Raw genomic sequence first — 23970 nt, 5'->3', positions numbered from 1 at the left:
AGACCAGGTGAGAGAAGGAGGGTAGTTTTAAAGGATTTGGAAAGAAGAAAATGTTGAACTGGGCTTAGTTAGGGCACTTTCCTCGATGCATATCTTTTGGGTTGGACATGCAACAGAACAGAAAGGCCTCCTGCTATCTGGGACTTTGTTGCTGTGAAGCTGTGAATTGAAGCTCTTTTAATATATCCATCATAAATTAATATTGTTTTCTGTAATTACATTTTCAACAGTCCCTCCTTCTGTCAGCTAGAGGTGTTTAAAATGACTTTAAAATGAACAAAAGACTAGTATTTCACAATAGACACTGAATGAATAGCAAAAAGTCACCTTGTTTACACCATGCAAAAATATAATAGATAGATCATAGAAGGATAATCTGACATACATTTCCGAATTGCATCACTTCAAACTTTTACCAAAACAAGACTTGAATTCATGTACAACGTCCCAACCGCAAAGTTATATCAAGAACGCCACAGTCAACACATCTCTTCAACCATCAGCGTCTGTTTCTTGCATCATCTACCGTCAGACCTCCCACAGAGCACCCCCAACTTCCATAAACGTATTTGAAAGCGACTCTGCCGAACAGTTGAAAAAATATTTGCTTAGCAGCCAAGTTGTGACAGGGCGCCCGGGGCAAAGGCACTGGGGTGAGGGTGGTGGCGGATATGCGGAGGTGAGTTTGAGTGCTTTTTCTGTTCCATTATTACTTCCCCCTTCTCTTGTTCCCAGAGCTTTCAAGACCTGCCTGTTCTCACTGAGCTGATGTGGGCTGAAATCCGTCTTTCCCACTGGCCCCGAACGCCTCGCGCAAGGACAAAAGCAAGCAGCTGTGTCCTTAACCCAACCCATCCGACCTACACGACCCACCACTGCTGCCCCCAAAGTTCAGCGCTAGAAAGCAGTGGTAGTTTATTTTAATGGGATGTCTCATTTGAGAAACGGCTTAAACTTGAGATGTTGGATAGGTTTTTACTATTGAAATCTTTTAGTTAAAGCTGCACTGTGTAGCTTTTCTGGTGGAGGGTCCGCCATCTTCTTGTCTCCATGGAGATGTTGTTGCTTTGTCTGGAACATTCTGGTGTGGCAATAAACATTTCCTTTATGCATTTACACAATCTTGGGTTTTTTAATCATTTACAAACTTGCTTTCTTACTGTGAGTGGGCTCGCCTCTCCACAGATCTGACATGTAAGCTGGCTACCTGCTGTCTCTGTAGAGATAAATAAATGTAATGCCATACTTTGGAACATTTCAGGTAACATCTTTATGGAGAGAAGTAGGTAACGGACCCTTCACCAGAAATGTTGCATACACACAAAGAAACATTTCTGCTTGTCTCCACTGAGATGTTATAGCTTTGCCTGGAATGTTCCACAGTATGGCATTAAACATATCTATGCTGCAATGATTCAAAAACATTTTATATTCGGCTACATTTATAGCTAAAAAATTCATGCATTCTTACTGTGAGTGGGGTCGCTTCTTCTCAAATCTGACCTGTGACGTTGACTGTTGGCGTCACCTGTTTGCGCTCCTGGAGACAGATAAGTTTAATGCCTATTCATATACTATTCATACTACAAAGCATTCCAGGCAAAGCATTCCCATGGAGACAAGAATTTTTGTAAATAAATTTAGTAAAGTAAATTTGACTTACATTTGACCTATCTGACCCATCCTTCACTGACGCTGTGGCAACTAGTCTGGAGTAGTGGTCAATGTCTTGACCTAATTTATAGTTAATATATAATTGCATCTTTGAAATAAAAACTGGAACAAGGTAATATTTATTCACTCTAAAATGTAGTATTAATAAATTGCATAAGGGCTGGATATTAAACCGTAATAACAACACAAGTCCACAATTAGTGTCAATGCAAAAGAGTTAACAATGTCCCTCTTCGTTATTTATATATTATGTATTTATTTATTTTTTAAATAGAGTAATACTAGAAATCTCAATTACATTAAGTTCATTAATTACACAGCCCTATATCCTGAGAAAAGTGATGAAATTAAGTTTAAAGGTGCATTGTGTCACTTTTCTGGTGGAGGATCTGTCAGATCCTTTCTCCATATAGAAGGTTTCACAGTATGGCATTAAACATGTCTATTTTCACGGTGACCAAACCAGACCAAGTTACAGGTCAGATCTGTGGAGAGGCAACCTTGCTCAGTCAGAATCCTTGTTTTTCTAGGTACTTTTGAGCAATATAAACCAGCTGTAATTGAATAAATGTCAGGTCGATCGGTTTAAAGTCGTACTGTGGAACATTCTGTATCCATGGAATCACACAGGTGATGGACCCTTCACCTGAAAAGTTACACTGTGCACCTTTAAATGTTACTGCATGCATACCAAAAAACCACAAAAGTTCAACATTTTGCTTTTTTTTCTACTTTAAATATCCTCAGTTCCAGGGATTAATACTGTCTTGCTTTCTTTCGTTACCTGTATGAAAATTTAGCCTTTTTAATTTGCGTTTTCAAACAGCTTTTATTAACCTGTCCACAAAGAAAGTAAAAAAACGAATGTGTTAAATATTTAATTGTAGCTTATCACCAAAAGGAGTACGCCGTGTTGATTGAATTAAATTGGGTCATTGAGCAAATTATCGCTTGTGAAATAAACAGAGGAGGTCTAAATGCAACTGCCAGACAAGCTGTTATTAATATAGCCCGTGCGGAAGTTTGCGTCGAGGTGCTTTTGGAGATATTTTTGTTTTGTCGACATTTGCAAAGGTAATTTCAGGTTGCGCAATTCTAGCATTAATCAGCTCCTTGTTCTTTTTGAAAATAAATAAATAAAAGAAATAGAAACCAGATGCTACACAGTCTGAGCTCCGTTATGTGCAGGTAACAGCAAACTTTGTGATTTATTGTCCATTGAAAATAAAAACTGCATTTGGGCACAAACAACTACAGCTGTTGCCAAGTATACCACTGAAAATTCTCATGACCTATAAGAAATTCCCAATTATTTTACAAGATTTACAATATACACTGTTTGATCCCATATATTTTGCTTATAGACTTCGTTAGTCAATAGAAGGTGTTAACAATATGGACTTTTATTGTTACATAGTGCTTTATTTAAATATTGTTAAACTCTTTTTAAAGGGTCCAATATTATGCTTTTGTCTGATCTGTGTTATAATATTGTCTCCTCATCAAAAACAGACCTGGAATTGTGTTTTGTTTTATTCACACATGTTTAACACACAAATCCTGCATATTTAGGCTGAGTTATTTTCTCAAACAGAAATCTCTCCACCTTGTGATGTCATGTTGTAATACAGGAAGTGCTCTGCTGTGTTTTTAAACTCCATACACCTTCACTAAAATCATTTGGATAATTTCAGCTCTGGAGTTGTCAATCTCTTCAAAACTGAAGTTAAAAAGTAGTGGTTAACTTGAAAACTGCCGCTTCATGACATCACAAGGTCAAACAGAGAATTCTGAGCGTTGGAAATGTAGACAATAATAAAACAATACTCAAACCTGTGTGGATGAAACAAAACACAACTCCAGGTATGTTTTTATGAGGTAAAAGCTCATGACAAGAGGAGAAATTCAATTTGTCAACTGGACAAAAGTGTATTTGGTCGAATACCAAGCTGCTTCTTCAGTTCTGGTGGGACACTTTCTTATATCTGTCTGAAGGGAGGAGCTAACTACAATTAAACTGCTCTGAAACTAACACACAGTACAACTTCAATAGGTCTAGCTAACTAACAGAAACTGAAAACAAGTAGATTGGCATTACCCCCCGTGATTCCCCCGTTTTCTCAGTATCACTTTTATTTGTTCGTGAAGCATCTTTGAGTGTCCAAAAAAGCGCTATATAAGTCTGATGGATTAGTATTATTATTAGATACGTTAGTTTCAGAGTAGTTTCAGTGTAGTTAGCTCCTCCTTTCAGACAGATATAACAAAGTATCCACCAGCATTTTGACCAGAACTGAAGAAGCAACTTGGATGAGCTGCAAAACGTATTTGATCAAATAAACTTTTGTCCAGCTGACAAACTGAATTTCTCCTTTTGCCATGGACACAGGTAAAAGTTCACAAGAGTCAATTCTGCATAATATAGGACCTTTAAGTCATGTAAAAAAAAAAATGCAGAGAAAACTTGTAAAAAAATCTGTAAAAAACTTGAAGAGCCATACAAATCAAAATTAAATTCAATTAAACATCATTCTGTAGCATTGAAATAATTGGTCAGATGTGTACATTGTAACACAGCGAACATAGGCTCGCCGTTCAGCTACGTGATAGAGTGCATTCATTAGTAATTAATTATTAATATTACTCTAAATTACCTCATGCTTCATGGATTTTACTACATGGCATTTAATTAATCATTGCTTTTATTTACCCCCCTTCATGTGTACGTGAAAGCCTGTCACCTTTAGCACTCAACCACTTAACTGCAGTCCCCATCGGAGCTAGTTACAAGCTAACCAGCCAATAACAAGGCACGGCTGACAGGAAGCAGGAAGTGTGTTTTGACTCGACAAAAGCCCTCTCTCAAACAGTAGGCTAGCGCTGTCGACCTTTGACCTCCGGAGGCTGCATGCGAGCGGAGGGAGCGGGTGAGTCGGAGGCTGCGGGGCATGTGGTAGTCATTTAACAGGAGTTCAAACACAGAGGGAGGGTGCACGGGGGGGATAGGCTGCGTCCAATTTCTGTTCACTCCTTGACTCCTTGACTCTTCAGTTGTAAATTCCGCCTACTGAGAAAACAGGAGAGAGAGGAGAGAGGCTGGCTGTTTCCGATTGGCTGTCTTTTGTCAGTAATTGTGATTGACAGCCCATATTAAAGGCCCTATATTACGCTATTTTTTGATCTATGTTATAATGTTTCCTCATCACAAACGTACCTGGAGTCGTGTTTTGTTCTGTTCTACCATGCCATGTGGTAATACAGGAAGTGCTCCACTGCGTTTTTAAACTCCATACACCTTCACTAGAATCATTTGGATCGTTTTAGCCCTGGAATTTCCCATGTCTACGGGTAACTTCAAAAATACCACTTCATGACATCAAAAGGTAGAACAGAGCATTTTGAGCTTTGTGTGTGAATTTGTGAATGAAACAAAACACAACTCTGGGTATGTTTTTGATGAGGTGCCAACATTCTAACATGGCTCAAAGCTCACAAGAGTCAGTTTTGCGTAATATAAGACTTTTACGGAAGCAGTTGAACAGAAATTGGACACAGCCCTAGATAGGATGTGATAAGACGTGGCTTAGGCCCAAAAGACTAGACGGGACTAGACAAAAGTATACAAACTATTCAGAAAATGCAACCAGACATCTCCCGATTTTTATTTTTTCATCTGCTAGTCTGGAACTTGCCTAAAGGGCTGTCCAGAATCCCATACTTTTGACTAATATAGTTTTCTTATTTTGAACAAGTTGTGATTTTTCTTGCTTAGGAATCGCCATGGTAACTTGAACAGCAATAAGCATAACACAGTCAATTTAATCTTCCGCTAAGCCAAAAGTTTGTCCAAGCGCTTTGGGTTCAACCAAGCACACACTGACTGTATTAAAGTTGCACCGTGTCATTTTTCTGGTGAGGGGTCGGCCACATAACCGTCTGCATTAAGATGTTTGCTTTGCTTTGCCTGAAATGTTTCACAGCATGGATTTAAACTTGTTTAGCTTTTATTCATTCAATTTGATGTGATTTTATGCTACAATTTACCTATATTTTGTGAACTGCTTGGAGATAAATATGTTTAATGTCATGTGGAACATTCTGAGCCTGCAATTACAGCTTCATTCTGACTAGCAGCTGGCAGATCTTCCACTAGAAAAGTTACACAGTACAATTTTAATTTCTATTTGCATTATATAATTGTTATAGTAGTTTTTGTTAATATATTTTCATATTTTGACAAATGGTGTGCAGAGGTATTGAAATATTGATATGTCGTATCGTTTTAATGTCATGATACAGTATTGATATCATGGGCTGGTAAAGTTTACTGAATTATTTTATTACAGCGCTACAGTTTTGTTGCTTGTTTAGTGGAAGGAAAACTCATTTATGCAACATATTTGACATTTTTGATGATAAAAAATGTGTGTGATTCATATGAACTTTGAACAAGGAGTGGTTTAACACAGACTTTAAGTTACATTTACACTGAACTGAATCACCATATCACCATATCATGAATCACTGTATCACCGTATCGGAAACAATTTGTGTCCAGACACGTCGTTTCTGTGTCCACAAGCCTTCCCTATCCACACAGCTTTGTGCTTATCTGTTTACATTTTACAGAAACAAAACTTAAAACAACATGGCTAATTTGCATAAACTAAGCACTCAAAAAACAGCTTCGCACCTTGTGCCCTGATGTGATTCACGAACCCAGCGAATCAAGTCACGGTGACGTGGTCCAATAAGGACGGCAACCAGAGCTCCTACATCAAAGTATCAGCATTTTCAGGCGTCCACACGGTGTCCGATCACATCCGTACTCAGATGAATTCGTGGGAGCTGGTGGCACCAGATCATTCCGTCTCTGGAGCCGTTTTCCATCGGATTAATGTGGACGAACACTGTATCCACAATGAAAACAACTCGAGTACATACTAGTGTGGATGGAGCCTTAGTACCACAGCCATGATTTAGCCTTTATTTTTTATTGAACTGTATTGAATTTATTTGAAATATATCATATCGAATTGTAAACTCGCTGTATCAGGATATGTATCGTATCGCGGCCTGTGTATCGAGGTATGTATCGTATCGGCAACTTTTTAATGATGCCCAGACCTAATTTTGACGCTATAGGCAATATGTGGTGTGGCCTAAAAGTTACCCTGGTCATACAGAAAAGTTTAAAATATTCGAGAATTCAATCCAAACTTTTCTAAATCTTACAAATCGTTCCCAAACCTCAAACTAACTTTAAGATGTTGCAAAAGATGTCGCCAAAATCAGACACTTCCAACCAATATCACAAATCAGATCATAAGAAGCAGCTTCCATCTCCATCTTGCCCTGAGTAAAACTATTTCCTGTTAAATCTCAGTAGGACCTGCACTTCTCCCTTGGGTGTGCCCCCTGTGGTCCGGAGCATATGCCTCCCAAACTCTGTACCTGCGGAGACGAAATGAGTCACTCCACACACGCGCCAACCCGCCACTGCCACAGGACGAGAGGGGAATAGAAAGCAAACACAAGGGACGCTGGGAAATTTGAACTGCAAAGTGAAGGGCAGATGGATACAAGTTTTTGTCTGTAGAGTTGGCCCGTTTAAAGTGTTGATATAGCAACTTACAGTGTGATGTCGCTGTAATTTGAGATGTGAGGATTCTATTGATTAAAAGTGCACAAGGAGGTTGGTATTTCAACTTCAAACAGCTGAAAAGTATATGCTCATTGCTTGATATATTGCATTTATGTGATGTTATCGTGCTTATAACTGAGGTGAACATTCTATGGTAAAATTTGCTTTTGTCAAAATGTGTGCTGGTTTATTAATATCTTTTTTAATTACTGGGCCTAATCACATGAAATAAAAACTGACACAAATTCCAAAGTATTTTATGTCAACACAAATTAACTCAGGTATGAAGGTACTATTCTGTTGCAAATGTGTGATCGTTGTCAGTTGAAAGCACAAGATTAATAGAGCAATTCTATGGACTCAGTACTTAAAAAAAGGATTATATCTGTGTTTTTGTCAAGTGGGATATTTCTTTCAAAAAAAGTGAAGCTTTCATAGAGTATAGACTCCTGCCTTCCATCTGAAATTATGACATTGTAATAAAAAATGTCATGAACTCAAGGTTTTTTTTTTTTTTTAAATAATAATCCTAACTTCATTAATAATTTATGTTATTAGGTTCTTTTTTCAGACCAAGAGTTTGTTTTCGTACCTGAAAGTTTTGACTGCTCACTAGCGGTCTTCCTCAGAATGGTCACGTGATGTTGCTGTGACACGTCCGGTCAGCTGAACAAACATCGTCACTGGATTAAAGAGGCAATCGAAATACAGAATCGTGCCCAAGGGACTATAAACCGGGATGATGGGGCTTTTTTTACTTTCACACACCTGGGATACTGTCCTGAAGAAGTCAGACTGCAGGTGGCGCTGTCATCTTACCTCCTCCAGTAGGAAGACAAAAAAAAAAAAACTCAAAACACGTCACAGCAACATCACGTGACCACTCTGAGAAAGACCACAGTGAGTAGTCGAAACTGTCAGGTATGAAAACCAACTCTTGTTCTGATAAAAGAACCTAATAACATAAATTATCCAAAATGAAGACCAAATGAATCTCATTGTATTGCTTATTTAACATTTTACTGTGACTTTTACAATGATTGACTATATGATTCAAATCTGCAGTAACAATATATAATCATCAATGAAAAGCTCGTATTATGCAGCAATGTCAAGTATCTTGCTTTGTCTTCAATAAATAACCAAATAATTTAATTTTATTTGTAATTTTATTTTTAATAGTATTATTTTTATTTTTTATTAATAGTTTTTCTATTTTGTGTTTTATTTTATTTATTTATTTATTTTTATATTTATTTATGTATGTATTTATTTATTTATTTATTTATTTTATTTATTTATTTTCATTTCTCCACCTTTACTCTGCCTCCCACTCCAAATATCAGCTGTGGAGACATCTTTGCCCGGGCTTCTCAATAAACAGGAGTCAATATGATTAGTGTGGACAGAGCTGTGAGAGAGGCAGAGGCTACACAGAACACAGCCCCAGTGACAAACGACAAACCTATCTTTCATAATTCATTTCGTCCCGCTGACAAATAGACCCAGCTGCTTTGAGGGGGGCACCTCTCTCTCCCCTTTCCATGACAACTCGTACGTTTTAATGAGCTTGTGGTTCCCGGGGCAAATTAAATTTCCTCTCATAACACTGGTCATAAATTTGAGCGCGTGGGTCGTGATTTAAAAGCGAGGAGGTGGCGAGCGAAAGGGGAGGTTGGTGTTGTCACTAAAGCATGCCGCTAGCAGGTTTATGGAATTTGCTCCTTCAAAATGAGTTCCTTAGAAGACAGAGACAACGGTGAAGAATGGCTATGGTGGACTACAGCGGTTATAATAGGATTGCATTGTGTCGTATCGTAAAAATGTGTGTAAAATCAATTTGCGGGCTCACGTTCCAAAATTCCATAGTCAGAATTTCAGATGGAGGGCTAAGGGCCTGGATAACTCAATGGGAGATTCACTGTTTTTGAAAGAAATGTCCAAATGTTGCACCTTATCATTATTTGTAAAGTACTGGCTCTACTAATTTGCCATATGGGTTTGGCATTGTGTAACTTTATATTTATTCAATTACAGGTGGTTTTACAGCTCAAAAATACCTAGAAAACAGACAGTCTGACAAGGGATGGGCATTCGATAAAATTTTCTTAATCGATCGTCAGGAGAGGTAACGATCGATTATAGATTAATCATTAACATTTTTATATTCAAATTTCATCATTAATTCGTCATTATTACTACTATTACTAATCTGGATAAATAAACTCAACTTTACAACATATAAACAATAACCACTAACTTTGTTTACGTCTTACAGAAACAAAACTTAAAATTGCATGGCTAATTTGCATAAACTGTAAATGCTGGAAAAAAGCAGCTCTTTCACTGTGTGCTGAAGCATCAGCTTTTGTTGGACTAAAGGACATGACTCAGTGGAATATGTGTGTTCTTTCTGTGACACAGAGATGTCTGCTAATGGTGAGTCTGTTCTGTGCGTATATCGTGTTGGAGATTGTTCAAGTTTTTAGAGATCGTACATGTGCAGGTCATACGAGTGCAGATTGTACATGTGCAGGTTTAGTGCAGCAGTCATTTCACCCACTTTATTTATGTTGGATACTTTATTTATTTTGGCTACTGTTATGATGAAAAGACTGAAAAGTGTTAGTCTTTTGGATGCATGCAAACTGCTATGTATACATGCACCATGATGAAACCGGGACACTCAAAAAACCCCATCATACCCGGGACACTGATGTTCATGTAAACACGCTCACTGAGTGGTATGGTGATCTCCAAGGAGGTGCCAGAGTTGAAACGCAGGACTGTGAGGCCACAACTCCAGTGTTTGTGCTGTCAGACTCAGCCTCGTCTCCTTAAAGTACACTACTCACAGCAACCTACTTTCGGTTTGTCGATTAAAAATGAACGTGATCGATGAAATTCTTAACAATCAATTTCCTATTAGTCAACTAATAATGCACATCTCTAATTCTGACGGTGAACGGAGTCAGCTAATCTGCAATCTGACAGTTACACAGCAAATTCTATCCCACAGTATCTTGACCTGTCCTCCAGCTTCATTTTAAACATGGGAATGAAACCTATTGAGTTTATCAGTGGCTTCAAGCAAAGAAAATATGGAAAAGAAAAATAAAGCTTTATCAGATCCAAAAACATTACTTTTTTTCTATAAATGCCCATTACAGTTAACATTTGTCCAGTCCTGTCATCTGAAAACTGTCTCTGTGCAATAACATAATATGATAATTTTTCACACTGCTGTATTGAACAAAATAATAATTAGAAGACTCTGAATTGCGTGTCAGTTTTGTTTCGTGTGGATAGACACAGTAATTATATTGACAATAAACCAAAACAGCCATTTGTTGTGTTCATATTTTGGGATGATGTCATTCTCTCAATTTGGGACGGGATTTCAGAGTGTAATTTTGAACTTTATAATTTGCAATTGTGGGATTGTCTGTCCAATTTAGCTACATGACAAATGTGTGTTTATGTTACCTAGAGCTTTTCCTTAAACAGCCCATATTACGCTATTTTCTGATCTATGTTATAATCATCACAAATATACCCGGAGTTGTGTTTTGTTTCATTCACACACATCCTGCATATTTAGGTCGAGTTTCTCTCAAACTGAAAATGTTCTTCCTTGTGATGTCATGTGGTTTTTAAACTGGACAATTTCATCCCTGGAATTGCTAATCTCTACTGAACAAATGATTAAAACAAGCCAAAAGAAAATGGTTGTTAAAATTACCGCCACATGACATCACAAGATGGAACAGAGCATTTTGAGCTTCAGAGATGTAAACAGACTAATAATAAAGGATGACTCATTTGAGTGAAAAAAAACACAACTCCGGGTATGTTTTCAATGCGGTAACAACATTATAACATGATTAAAAGCTCACAAGAGTCAATTTAACATAATATACAACCTTTACACTTTAAAGGGACAGTTTGTAATTTTGGACATAGGACCTCATTTCCTAGTGAGCCAGAGTGTTGGAGACGTGTGGAGACTCTTTTTTTAAATATTCCATCCAGTCCTTGTATTTGCAGAGGTCACTGGTGCTAGGCTAGTGCATGTCAATGGCCATAGTTAAGCCTGCAACTAAAAACAGTCTTACCCACTCCACAAAACACCCAAACTAAATCTATTATTACACCGGACTATCGATGTAAATGTCTGTTTTGATAGAATAATGTTTGAAATAAAACTAACCTTGCATCGCATGAATTGTCTCATGTTGAGGGACTATTTTCTCATATATCAGTCCACTGAGCTTTCTATCAGGAAGTACAACTTGCTGCTGCTGCTCAAACATAAATCCTTCAAATGCAAGGTTGGTTTTACTTCTAAAATTATTTTATTGACACAGACATTTACATCGACAGTTTGGTGTAATGATTGTTTTGTTTCGAGTGTTTTGTGGAGTGGGTAAGACTGTTTTTAGTGGCAGGCTAACTATGACCATTGACATGCACTAGCCTAGCACCAGCGACCTCTGCAAATACAAGGACTGGATGGAATATTTAAAAAAAATTTATCCACACGTCTCCAACACTCTGGTTCACTAGGAAATGAAGTCCTATGGTATGTCCAAAATTGCGAACTGTCCCTTTAAACATATTTTTTTGAGTTAATATTGCACCTTTTCTAGTGTAACTTATAGGAGATAATCCACCTCTTTGTCTTCTTAAAGATGGGAGATTATATAATGTTCTTGCTGTGTTCTTCTTGTTCTTGTGCAAAAATACCTTGAAAAAATGTATTCTTATTGTGTGTGGGCTCAACAATCCATACATCAGACCTGTAACTTGGCCTAGTGGTATCACCTGCTTGTCTCCATAGTTACAGATATTTTTATTTCCATATTGTGGGATATTCTAGGCAACACAAAAGCATCTTGGAGACTGTATGGTTAAAGATACATACTCATGTAAACCTTTAAATGCTTTCAACTTAAGTGAGAAGCAACAAAATCGGGATAATTTTGTTTAGATAATTGATTTAATAGATGATGAATAAGGCTGAAAATGGTTTAAAAAACATGATGTGACTATAGCACTATTGGTAAACTAACCCAAGAGATTTCAATACATGTTTTAATAACCTTTGCCATTCTGTTATGTGGACAGTTGGCCTTTCCTCAACCCTCTTCATGTTTTTTTTTATTCGCTGTTGTCTTGTTGAAACCCTACGCGATGACCTTGTTACCAGATGCAAATCCTTGTCGAATACAACATACATTTTATTTAGTTTCATTCCCATCGCGGGTTACATATTTCTCACATTTTGCGCTAAAGAAATCCCCTCGGTGAGACAATATTCAGGAGCAGGTATCGCAGGTGTCTCAGGGATCAGGACGACCGAGGAGCTGTTGTCATATCAGATCTCGAGGAGGAGGTAAACACAGATTTTTTTAGCGTTCCCCGTGGATTTCCGACCCGGCTTTTGGTGGCCTTCTTTGGGATTTGTCGGAAAGCTGGTCCATTATCCCAGCTGTGCGAGCAACGCGGAAAGGTGAATCCAGCTTCACGTTTCTGAAGCTATAGAAGAGCCTGGTGCTTTATAAGGGTCCCTCTGTATCTTAAAGAAGGGGAATCTAATATCCATGTTGTGAAATCCATTGGAATTTGACATTTGTGAAGTTGCTGCGGGTAAATTGGAGTGTTGCTTCTTCAGTATATTACACATTTTATTTATTGCAATGGCTGCTTTAAAGGTGCAGGTAATATTTCTAGTGGAGGGTACTCTACCTGCTTGTCTCCATGGAAATTGTATTGCTTTATTTAGAATATTCCACAGTACAGAGGGAGACAAGCAGGTTACAACACTACGCTACATTACAATTCAGATCTGTGGAGAGTCGTCTAGGGGTGAAGTGGGTGTGGTACATGGGGGTACACCGTCCACCCACTTCCCCCGACGTGAGATATAAAAAAAATAGCAAATATAAAATAGCTAGAACTTAAATGTCAAACCGGAGTTATGGGTAATGTTGAAAACAAAATGCATAGGCTCATCATATCTGCACTACTGTCCTATAGTGACCTGAGACATGAGGGACCAGGATTGAACTAAGACTGAACCAGGACTAAAACAAGTCTAAACCAGGACTAAACAAGAACTGAACCAGGATTGCGTGTCGTTGTGCCCTCGTAGACACTCGGGTGATTGCGGGCGAAAGGACCAATGCAGAGCTCCGAGCTCTTTGTGGACACCCTAGCTGTCCTGGTTAGTTGGTTTAGTCCTTGGGGTTCCTGGTTTAGTCCTGGTTTAGTCCTGGTTTAGTCCTGGTTCAGTCCTGGTTTAGTCCTGGTTCACGCATTGTAGCCTGTGACTTATGTTCTGTAGGTGATTATTTATAAGTGTCGTTAAAGTTAATAACATCAATGACGACACAAATCGCAAACCCCCACTTAAAAAATCCCCACTACACCACTGAACTCATCCATGTTCACAGAAGGAATTATTGTATTTTTATTATCACTAAATGCTCGATTAATATGTTTGATGTCATACCATGGAACATTCCAGGCAAAGCAATAACATCTCCATGGAGACAAGCTGGTGGCGGCCCCTCCACCAGAAAAGTTGCACAGTGCACCTTTAAAATTGACCTGGAGGACAGATCTAAATTATGTAGTGGAATTTGCTGTTTAACTGTCAGATTGCAGATTTTTTACCTGGTTTATGTTTAATATCCGTGTAATTACTGTACCTATACAAATGAAAATACATAAATAAACCTGGCACAAAGTCCATGTCTTATCTGTCAGCCAACGCAAACAAAAGTTAAATTATGGTTTTCATAAAAGCTTCAGAAAGTGGTGCCATTACTCAACCCGAAAGACGTGATGGTTTTCAGTTGAAAGGACTTTAAGCCATAAGATTAATATGGCAAGTTTGTGCAACTAATCTCCCATAGAGTTAAATAGGCCCTTGCCCTCCATATGACATTATGATATAGTGAAATTATAGAACGTGAATACAACCTCCTCCCTTCTCTAACTCTGTAGTGCTAAGCTATAGAATTCCACTTTCAATGAACACTTTTTTTGCTCTAGCACACAGTTGGTGAGTTCATTTATTTTTGGTTTGGCCCTGATTTAAAGTTGCACCATGTTTCATTTCTAGTGGAGGGCCCGCCACCTGCTTGTCTCCATGAGGATGTTATTGCTTTGTCTGGAATATTTCACAGTGGTATTAAACCTTTCTATATCTCCATGGAGACCAAACCAGACCAAGTTAAAGGTCAGATCTGTGGAGAGGCAACCCCGCTCACAGTCAGAATTCCTGTTTTTCCAGGTATTTTTGAGCTGTAAAACCACCTGTAATTGAATACATGTCAGGTAGAGCTGTTTAATGTCATACTGTGGAACATTCCAGGCAGAGCAGTTATTAGGATAAATAACTAGGCTTAGCTATTTTGTATAATCACGTCTATAGTTCATTGTTGTATCGAGGTCATTTGAAGATAAGAGCTCTGATCCCAGCTGTGAGACTCGTAGATATATGTCAAGACAAATGTATGTTTATCTAATCACAAACTAACTAAATAAGACAAGAATTACTGATAGGGATGATGTCATGACTTGGTAGCCAGATAACACCCTGGATGGAGTATGATTGGACTGTGTAATGTGCCAAGAGGCCTGGCTGACCTGTGCACCAACGAAGAGGCGCCAAGTCTACACCATGGTAGCGTCCCACTATAGTTTGCATATAAAAGTCATTGTAAACATTGAGTCTCTGCATGGAAATGTCTGCACAGACTCATTGTATAAGTATGACTTTCTAATATTGGAATAAGTAAATTATCTGGACTTTATTTCTGTTTCAAGTGTATTTTTTATCTAAGTTGAAACTAACTAACACAGAAGGAAAAGGTTGTTTTCCTCAACACAATGACACAGAAAAAAGTTACACAATGCACCTTTAAGTTAGCCAGGCTGGCGCCACCTAGTGCCTCTACTCAATTTCATTTCCAGCAACTAGGTCAAGAATTAAAATACACTTGACGGTTCACAAAAAAACACGGAAGTGCAAGTTCAGGCCCCAGCCAATCAGCGAAGAGCCATAGATTCAGTGTTGTCAACGATTCCCGAGATCAAGGATTTAAAGTTGGAACAAAGAGAATGTTTGGTGAATTTTATCAAGAGGAAAGACGTTATTGCCCTTCTTCCTACGGGATTTGGAAAAAATTGAATATACCAGTTAGTCCCGTTAGTGGCACATTACATATGTGACGACCAAATAGCAGCGATTGGTTCAATGATAAAAAGTACCCGCCTACTGTTGAGTGAATGAATTCTAACACTGCAAGGTCAGACGGTTTCTACAAAGTGAAAACGGCTGATAAATCAGGTTACCTTTAAGTCGCTATAGCGCCTAAATGCACCCAATAATGAGATGAACTTCTTTGTAAAATTTCACCATTTGTCTCAATAATACCTGATTCCCTTTAGTTGTATCCAGTTTGTGCAGTCAGCTGTACATGAGATATAAGTAGCTTTTTCTCTATTTAAATGTAAAAACAAACAGATTAATATCACAGCCTAGCTACCTTCATAAATACTGTGTCTTTATCTGAAGGTGACATTGCAGTCGTCTCCTTCATTATCTCCACTCCCTGAGCAGAAATACATTAAAAAGTTTCTTGCATTCATCGCCATCATTTAAAGTCGACTTTTTTATTACTTGGAGGAATATTTTTTCTATTAAAACCTTAATCCATTCTACTTCTTTTCAGGTCTGCAAAATGAGCCCAGATACGATATTTTAGTCAGTTTTTGTTATTCCCTCTCATTGTACAGTATCTATATTAAATTATTTCTTATACACTTTGTGATAGTCCCAAACCTGTACAAATGTAAAAAAAAAAAAAAAAAAAAGAAAGTGTGATGGTATTTCAGGACTGGTGGATTGTGTAGCCAAAAATTGCAGTTGTGTTACATCAAAATACTATTATTCAAAGTACATTTTTGGTCCAAGAATTAATTTTAATTTAGTAAGAAAAAGTATTTGGATAAACCTCCACTCGAGTAAGAGTAATTATAAAGGTAACTGCTTTAACAAAACATGAATAACAAAATCTGATATTTGGAAAAGTATGACGTATGAAAACGACTCAGAGTATTTTATTAAAGGTGCACTATGTAACTTTCTGTTTAGGTTCCTGTCTCCTGCTTGTTTCTAGGGAGATGTCATTGCTCTACCTGGAATGTTCCACAGTATGACATTAAACAGTTTTGTGTTTTTTTAGCTCAAAAATACGTAGAAAAACAGGCATTCTCACTGTGAGCGGGGTCGCCTCTCAACAGATCTGACGTGTAACTTGATCTGGTTTGGTCTCCATGAAGATAGAAAGGTTTAATACCATACTGTGAAACATTCCAGATGAACCTTCATCCGAAAAGTTATACAAAAGAAGCAACTCAAGTAAATTATAAAATGTCTCAGAGTGCATTTGAGTTCTACCATCTTTGTATTTCACAGTATACCTCTCCATGAATGTCTTTTCGTGCTGTATAGTGCAGTAATGACTGATAAATGTCTCTATGTAGCGGTATAGTGCTGTGTGTTGTGAGTGTAGCCGGAGAGCCCATAGCTTCAGACAGACCAAATTTAGTCTGGCCCAGCGGTCGTTGGTAATTGAATGATTCTCGGCGCTCCAAACTCACTTATGACGCTTTCCCGCTCAATTTGACCAGGGCGCTCTCATCAATACTGCCCTGTTGGCCCTTCCGACAGCAGCCTGCGCATCTGAGACTCCTGCTCCTCTGTCCACACCGGCGCTTGTGTTTGGGAGAGGTGGAAAATACAACAGTGTGTGAAGTGATGATGGGATGGTGGTTTTGTGTAATGCTTAAAGGGCCCATATTACGCTATTTTCTGATCTCTGTTAGATGCTGTTTTCTCGTCAAAAACATGTCCAAAGTTGTGTTTTGTTTCATTCGCACATGTTAAACACATATTTAGGCTGTGTGGTTTTCTCAACTACACCTTGATATGTCATTTGGTAATACAGGAAGTGCTCCATACTCCTTCACTAGAATCATCTGGATGATTTCAGCCCTGGAATTGCAAATCTCTGCCAAAAAAAGGAGCTTTTAATTTGAAAACTACCACTTCATGACATCACAAGGTGGAGCAGAGTGTTCTGAGCTTTGAAGGTGTAGACAGTCTAATAATAAAGGCTTACTCAAACATGTGTGAATGAAACAAACACAACTCCAGGTATGTTTTTGAGGAAGTAAAAACATGATAACATGACTTAAAGCGCCCAAGAGTCAATTTTGCATAATATAGGAGTTTTAAATCTGAAATACCAAAGTTTTTCTCATAATTCCATTTTCCCCCCAGAAAGTATGTGGTGAAAGCAAACTACTACACATTGTCTTAGTCTATATATTAAACATTTGATCTTTTTTGTTATCTATCAAATTTATGAGAAAGCTTTTAACCATGCTACAATGGCGTTCCCTCTCCATTAGTCACAGTTGTATTTCAGAGTAATTGCATTTGAGCCTCGAGTGCTTTGAAAAATGTCTGTCTTCACCTACCTCCTATCCCCGCCTACTCTGTACTCATTTCATTCATACTCCTGGTCATACATGAAGGAAGTCAATAATCCTGTTTGTATTTTAAATCAATATTGTAATTCATAATGAACACAGTGTCATACTAAATTCTTAAAAAGTATCTGTCTTCTTTTGCTTGTTTTCTCTGCAGTTCCTCGAGGCGTGATCCAAAATGGCGCCCGTGTGAGAAGCCAAGCGCTGTTTCCTGTGATCAGACCTCTGCCCGTCAGCCCGGTGGGCAGCAGGACCTCGGCCATCAGGTGGGTCCAACATCCCCAGGAGACCAGAGTGTCTACAGCAGTTTTATAACTTTAACAACTTTAAGCTGTGAAGACTTACTGTACTTACAGAGTACATCCTTGAAACCGCTGTGGATGTGACTGGACAGTTATAGCGCTGAACCATTGGGAATATATATACAATGGCAATTTTCTGACCAATATTTCGATTACGATTAGATTTGCAATTTGTTTTAATAATAGGATTCTGTTCAAAGTTCACATTTAAAGGTGCATTGTGTAATTTTTCTGGTGGAGGGTCCATCACCTGCTTGTTTCTATAGAGATGTCATTGCTCTTCCTGGAATGTTCCACAGTATGACATCATAAACATCTCTAGCATCTCTTAGATTAATTTAATTACAGGTGGTTTTATAGCTCAAAAAATATGTAGAAAATTTGGCATTCTCACTGTGAGCGGGGTTGCCTCTCCACAGATCTGACCTGTAATTTGGTCTGGTTTGGTCTTCATGAAGGTAGAAAGGGTTAATACCATACTGTGAAACATTCCAAATGGACTGATTTGACGGACCCTTCACCTGAAAAGTTACACAAAGCACCGTTAAGAAGCTGCTCAAGTAAATTATAAAATGTCTCTGAGTACATTTGAGTTCGACCATCTTTGTATTTCATAGTATACCTCTCCATGAATGTCTTATAGTGCTGTATAAAAACAGGCATCCTGACTGAAAAATCAGACAAGAAGAAACAGAAAAGTTGCACAATGCAGCTTTAAACTCGTCCAGAAAAATTGACAAATAGACTGAAATATGAACTGGCAAACCAATACAAGTATCACATTTCATAATTATGCTGAATAAGACTGGATATTTTGTTGTTTATGGAGTAAATTATGGTACTTAGAAAACTGCAACCGTTGCGATTTGCCAGTTGTGGTCATCTAAATTGCAATTTCGATTTGATTAAAAGGCCCATATTATGCTATTTTCTGAACTGTGTTATAATGTTGTTTCCTCATCAAAAACATAACAGAAGTTGTGTTTTGTTTCATTCACACATGTTTAACTCACAAATCCTGCATATTTAGGCTCAGTTCTTCTCTCAAACAGAAAATGCCTTGTTATGTCATGTGGTATTACAGAAAGTGCTCAGAATCATTTGACATCACACAGTGGAACAGAGCATTTTGAGCTTTGGACATGTAGACAGACTCATAATAAAGGATTATTCAAACATGTGTAACTGAAACAAAACCCAACTCCGGTTATGTTTTGATGAGGTAACCGCATTATAACATAGTTTAAAGCACACAAGAGTCAATTTTGCGTAATATAGGACCTTTAATTTTACAACCCTACTGGTCTGGTTCTTGTTAAACTGTAAACTCTAAATACCGATGAAAACATGTTACATAAAGTGTTGTTTGAAAAAGCTTTCCAAGAACCAAAACAAACCAGACATTCTTCCACTTGCTCCAACATCTCCTTGTGATAGTGTAATTATATCTTTATAGCGTTCATAAGACGTCACCAGGTGTGTTTACATAACCCCCTGAAACACAGACTTTTTATTAGAGGGAGAGGCTTCTGATTCAGAGAGCCAGCTTCAAGAGCATGCACGGACCTGCTCATCCATCATAGAACACACCACTGTAATGAATTAAACATACCCAAAGGCTCAGTAAAGGTATGCAGTGAATATTTGATCACTGTAAGAGGTGCATGTTTGGCTTATAAGATATTAATATGCTAACTCTGTGCTTCTGAATGGGGCAATGTCCAAAGGAGGGGCGGCACTGCTAGAGCTGCTTTGATTTATAGGTTGTCAGAAGTAGCCTGTCTTATATATTCGGCTTTACGAGGGGAGGTGTCAGTCGCTAATAGAGCTGAGTACTGAAGCCGGTGATCATGTAGCCCAGTGTGGGGTGGACAGTGGTTAAATAGCTTCACTTCGCACGCATTTAAAGGTGCACTGTGAAACTTTTTGGTTGGAGATCTGTCACCTGCTTGTTTCTGTGGAAATGTCACTGCTCTGCCTGGAGTAGAAGTCGCATCAGCCAAAAAATGCATAATGAAAAAGAAAAAAACATATATAAGTCGCACCGGACCATAAGTTGCACTTTTTGGGGGAAATTAAAAATAGAGACCAGGAAACAATATAACAATAGAACAGAGAACAACAGGCTGTTAATGTCTGACATATGAACAGTTCTTCAGATAACTATAGTATCAACAACAGAACAAATTTACCAAACTCTCCATCTCACTCCAAATCACTAAATCCATTGAACACTTCATTCTCGGTGTCACTTCTGAGCAACTCCGCGACCTCCGGGGAGCATCACTTCATCTTCTGCGTGGCTGTCGTCAGACTCAGCAGTTAGAATTATTCTGGCCTTTCTGAATTCCGACAGAGTGGTTTCAGTTGTCTTTATGTTTGTTTAAATTTTAAATTGTCAGTGATACAGAAGTAATGGTGCAATCGACTGACGTGATACCAGACAGGACAGTGGCTCTTTCTCTTTCTTTTGCAGCCAACATGTGCAGTAGAGTGTGAAGTGACAGTGGTACAGGAGTACATGAGTCTAGAGTGCCCTCTCATGGCTGTCAGTGTGAAAAATTTAATATATAATATAATATATATAATATATATAATATAATATAATAATAATAATAATATATAAGTCGTTCCGGAGTGTAAGTGTAAGTCGCAGGACCTCCCAAACCATGAAAAAAAGTGCGACTTACGTTAACATTAGATTTTGTGTCTTATTTTAAGTGCAAAGAGTTGTTGTTTTTCTTCTAGTGTAGCAAGGTGTATTTTTATATTTTAAATTATTCCATGGGGAGATCATTTTACTTGTCACATAAAATTTGCTCAAATCACGATTAAAACTTTCTTATTTCGAGTCATCTTAACATGGCTAGATTTGAGTTTTTGTGGTTTCATGGCTCAAACCTATACCTAGAAAAGCATTCTGACTGTAAGCTGGCTTGCCTCTACATAGATCTGACTTGTAATACGGTCTGGTTTGCTCTCCAGGAAGAAAGAAATGTTTAATACTATACTGTGAAACATTCCAGACAAAGCAGTAACATATCCACAAAGAAAAGCATTTGATGGCCCATCCACCAGAAAAGTTACGCAATGCACCTTTAAAGCCAGGTCCTGTTTATGCTGAGCCAGTCACACTCACTCTGCCCACCAGGACGCGTGTCACTGAGAAATGCAGCGGTGGCACTCCTGAAATGAGTCTGCGCTTTTCCAAAAGGTTTTAATCTGGGCGCAAATATGAGCAGGACCGCAGGGGTGTTTTAGGTTGATAGATTATCACTGGAGCAGCCAAATGTGCACTGACATGAAGTGGAGCGTGCGTCGGACCACCTGGCCACTCTCGCTGCACTATTTAAGTGTGGTGCATACAATTATACAGAGGTCCACAGCTGTGAACACCTCAGGCACGGTACACATGTGAACTATGAATTTACCTCACAGCACTGCATGTGAGGCTGTCCTCAAGAGCGCTGCATTTGTGTTTTAGTATAACATGAAATTGAAATATTTAAATGCTCTATATTACGCAAAATTGAGCTGTAAGCCATATTATAATGTTGTTACCTCCTCAAAAACATACTCAGGGTTGTGTTTTGTTTCATTCACACATATTTACCCTTTATTATTAGTCTGTCTATATTCCCAAGGACTCATAATGCTCTGTTCCACCTTGTGATGTCATCACGCTGAAGTTAACAGCTACCTTTTGTATAGAAAAGATTGGAAATTCCAAGTCTGAAATTATCCATATGATTCTAGTGAAGGTGTATGAAGTTTAAAAATACAGTGGAGTACTTTCTGTATTACCACATGATGTCACAAGGTGGAACAGAGAGTAGAACTGCCTAAATATACAAGGCTTGTGTGACTGAAACAAAACACAACTCCAGTAGGGGTGTGAAAGAATATAAAAATATCTATATATTGTATCGTTTAATGTGATGATACTGTATCCATATCGTGGGCTGCTGTATCGATATATCGCCAAGAGTATTTTTTGGATATATTTTACTAAATTATTGTGTTACAGAGCTACAGTTTTGTTTGTTTAGAGGAAGGAAACTCATTTGACATTTTCACTGTTTTGATGATTCTCTTTGCACAAGAAGTGATTTAACAAAGACTTTTAATATCACAAGCATAATTTTGACATTATTTTTTATTGAACCATATTGAATCGATTTGAAATATATCATATTGAATCCAAAGCTCACTATATCGAGATATGTATCAAGGCAACTTCTTAATGATGTTTATGATGTGGAAACAATAACGTAGATCAGAAAATAGCGTAATATGGGGCCTTTAATATAAAAAGTTGTTTCAGGGATACATTTCAGACATTTAACTGATGCAACACTCATAAGAGGTTTGGTGCAGGTAGAAAATATTCCAACACAAAATTACCAACACAACTCAGAATTGCCTTGCACGTCGGATGTTTTCTCTTCATTATTTGTTAATGACTCTCATATTAGATCATTAGGCAAATTTTGCTGATAAATACTTTATTGGAGGAAAGTGTTTGTGCTTGTTTTCTGTGCCACATTTTGTTTTTTAAGAACAGAAAACCCCTTCTTTAGTCGGTCTACCCTAGCAACAGAGCTACTATATTGTGCATGTAAAGGCCTCCTGATAACACACAGTTTTATCTGCATGCTTCTGTCCTTTGTGTGTCCTCTAATGCCCCCTGTCTTGTGCCCTTGTCACTACAGATCATCCCTGGGAGATTACCTGAGTCGGGGACAGGACAGCCCGCTGAGATACTCCCCTCCCCCCTGCGGAGAGGACCTCCAGGAGGACCACACCTACAGCACAGCCAAGTCCAACTCCCCGCCCGCGCCCTCCTCCCCTCTCCACGACGACGACATCATCGCCGTGGAGATCCAAGAGGACGTCAAACAGGAGCCCCGCGAGATACCCCTGGATTCCCACATCACGAGTGCGGCCTACATTACCCAGAATGCCCCGCGCGGACAGAGACGCAACAGTAGCACAGGCCCCGGGGCGATAGCGTCTGTTGGAGCTGGGACGCTAGCCGGCAGCAGTTTGCCCTGGACCAAAAACAAAGCGCGGGGCCTTAGCGACACGTTGCCCCTGAAGAAGAGACGCGCGGCGGCTGCTCTGGAGAAACCGGAGAGTGACGATGAGGAGATGAAGGAGGCGGCTGGGTCCCTGCTGCATCTGGCCGGGGTCCGCGCCTGCCTCAACAACATCACAAACCGAGCGGCTAAAGGCCAGAAGGAGCAGAAAGAGACTCTGAGAAACTAAGACACAGACACGCACACACACGCACAGTACAGGACACACCAGCTCCTCTAAAGCTCCACTGCAGGACATTTGTAGCACTTTGTCTCGCTGTAATCCTGAATTGGGTTTCAGATGACATCACAGAATCTGAAAACTACCAATACACAAATTTACAGTCAAAACAAGAAAAGTTTAACAATTACTAATACTATTTTAAATATACGCATCTGGATTTCATTTTGTGTTTAGAAACTGCTGGTTCAACTTCTTTCCCCACAGAGTCTCTTGTACTGTATTGAAATGAATTTGTTTTGCAGCAGTATTACAAGTGACTACAGTGGGAAAAGGTTGATAAAGCATACACAGCTAATAATATATTAATTGTTGCATACTTTCATGGACCTCCTCTGTTAGATATGCTACAAAACTCACCTTGCTTCAATATAAACCAGCAAAATATTGTGTAATTTGTTAGAATTTTAGGTGAATTGAAATGACTTTATGTCAAAAACTACTTCCCTTACACTGCAAAAA

General features: G+C 38.5%; 1 protein-coding gene across 1 annotated transcript in view; it reads left to right on the top strand.

Annotated features, from left to right (window-relative positions):
• Positions 1 to 23494, top strand: part of ches1 (checkpoint suppressor 1) — a 177242-nt gene extending 153748 nt beyond the window's left edge. Inside the window, exons 5-6 of the mRNA XM_055149302.1 lie at positions 18045 to 18153; positions 22902 to 23494. Of these exons, the coding sequence (XP_055005277.1) occupies positions 18045 to 18153; positions 22902 to 23457 (665 nt within the window). The 3' untranslated portion in view covers positions 23458 to 23494. The remainder of the gene's footprint in view (positions 1 to 18044; positions 18154 to 22901) is intronic.
• Positions 23495 to 23970: the final 476 nt, after the last annotated feature.

Source organism: Boleophthalmus pectinirostris, unplaced genomic scaffold (assembly GCF_026225935.1).
Source record: "Boleophthalmus pectinirostris isolate CB_2022bp ecotype Guang Dong unplaced genomic scaffold, ASM2622593v1 HiC_scaffold_13, whole genome shotgun sequence".
NCBI classification, from domain to species: domain Eukaryota; kingdom Metazoa; phylum Chordata; class Actinopteri; order Gobiiformes; family Gobiidae; genus Boleophthalmus; species Boleophthalmus pectinirostris.
Note: the sequence above shows the minus strand (reverse complement) of the source record. Positions and strands in the feature narration are given on the sequence as shown.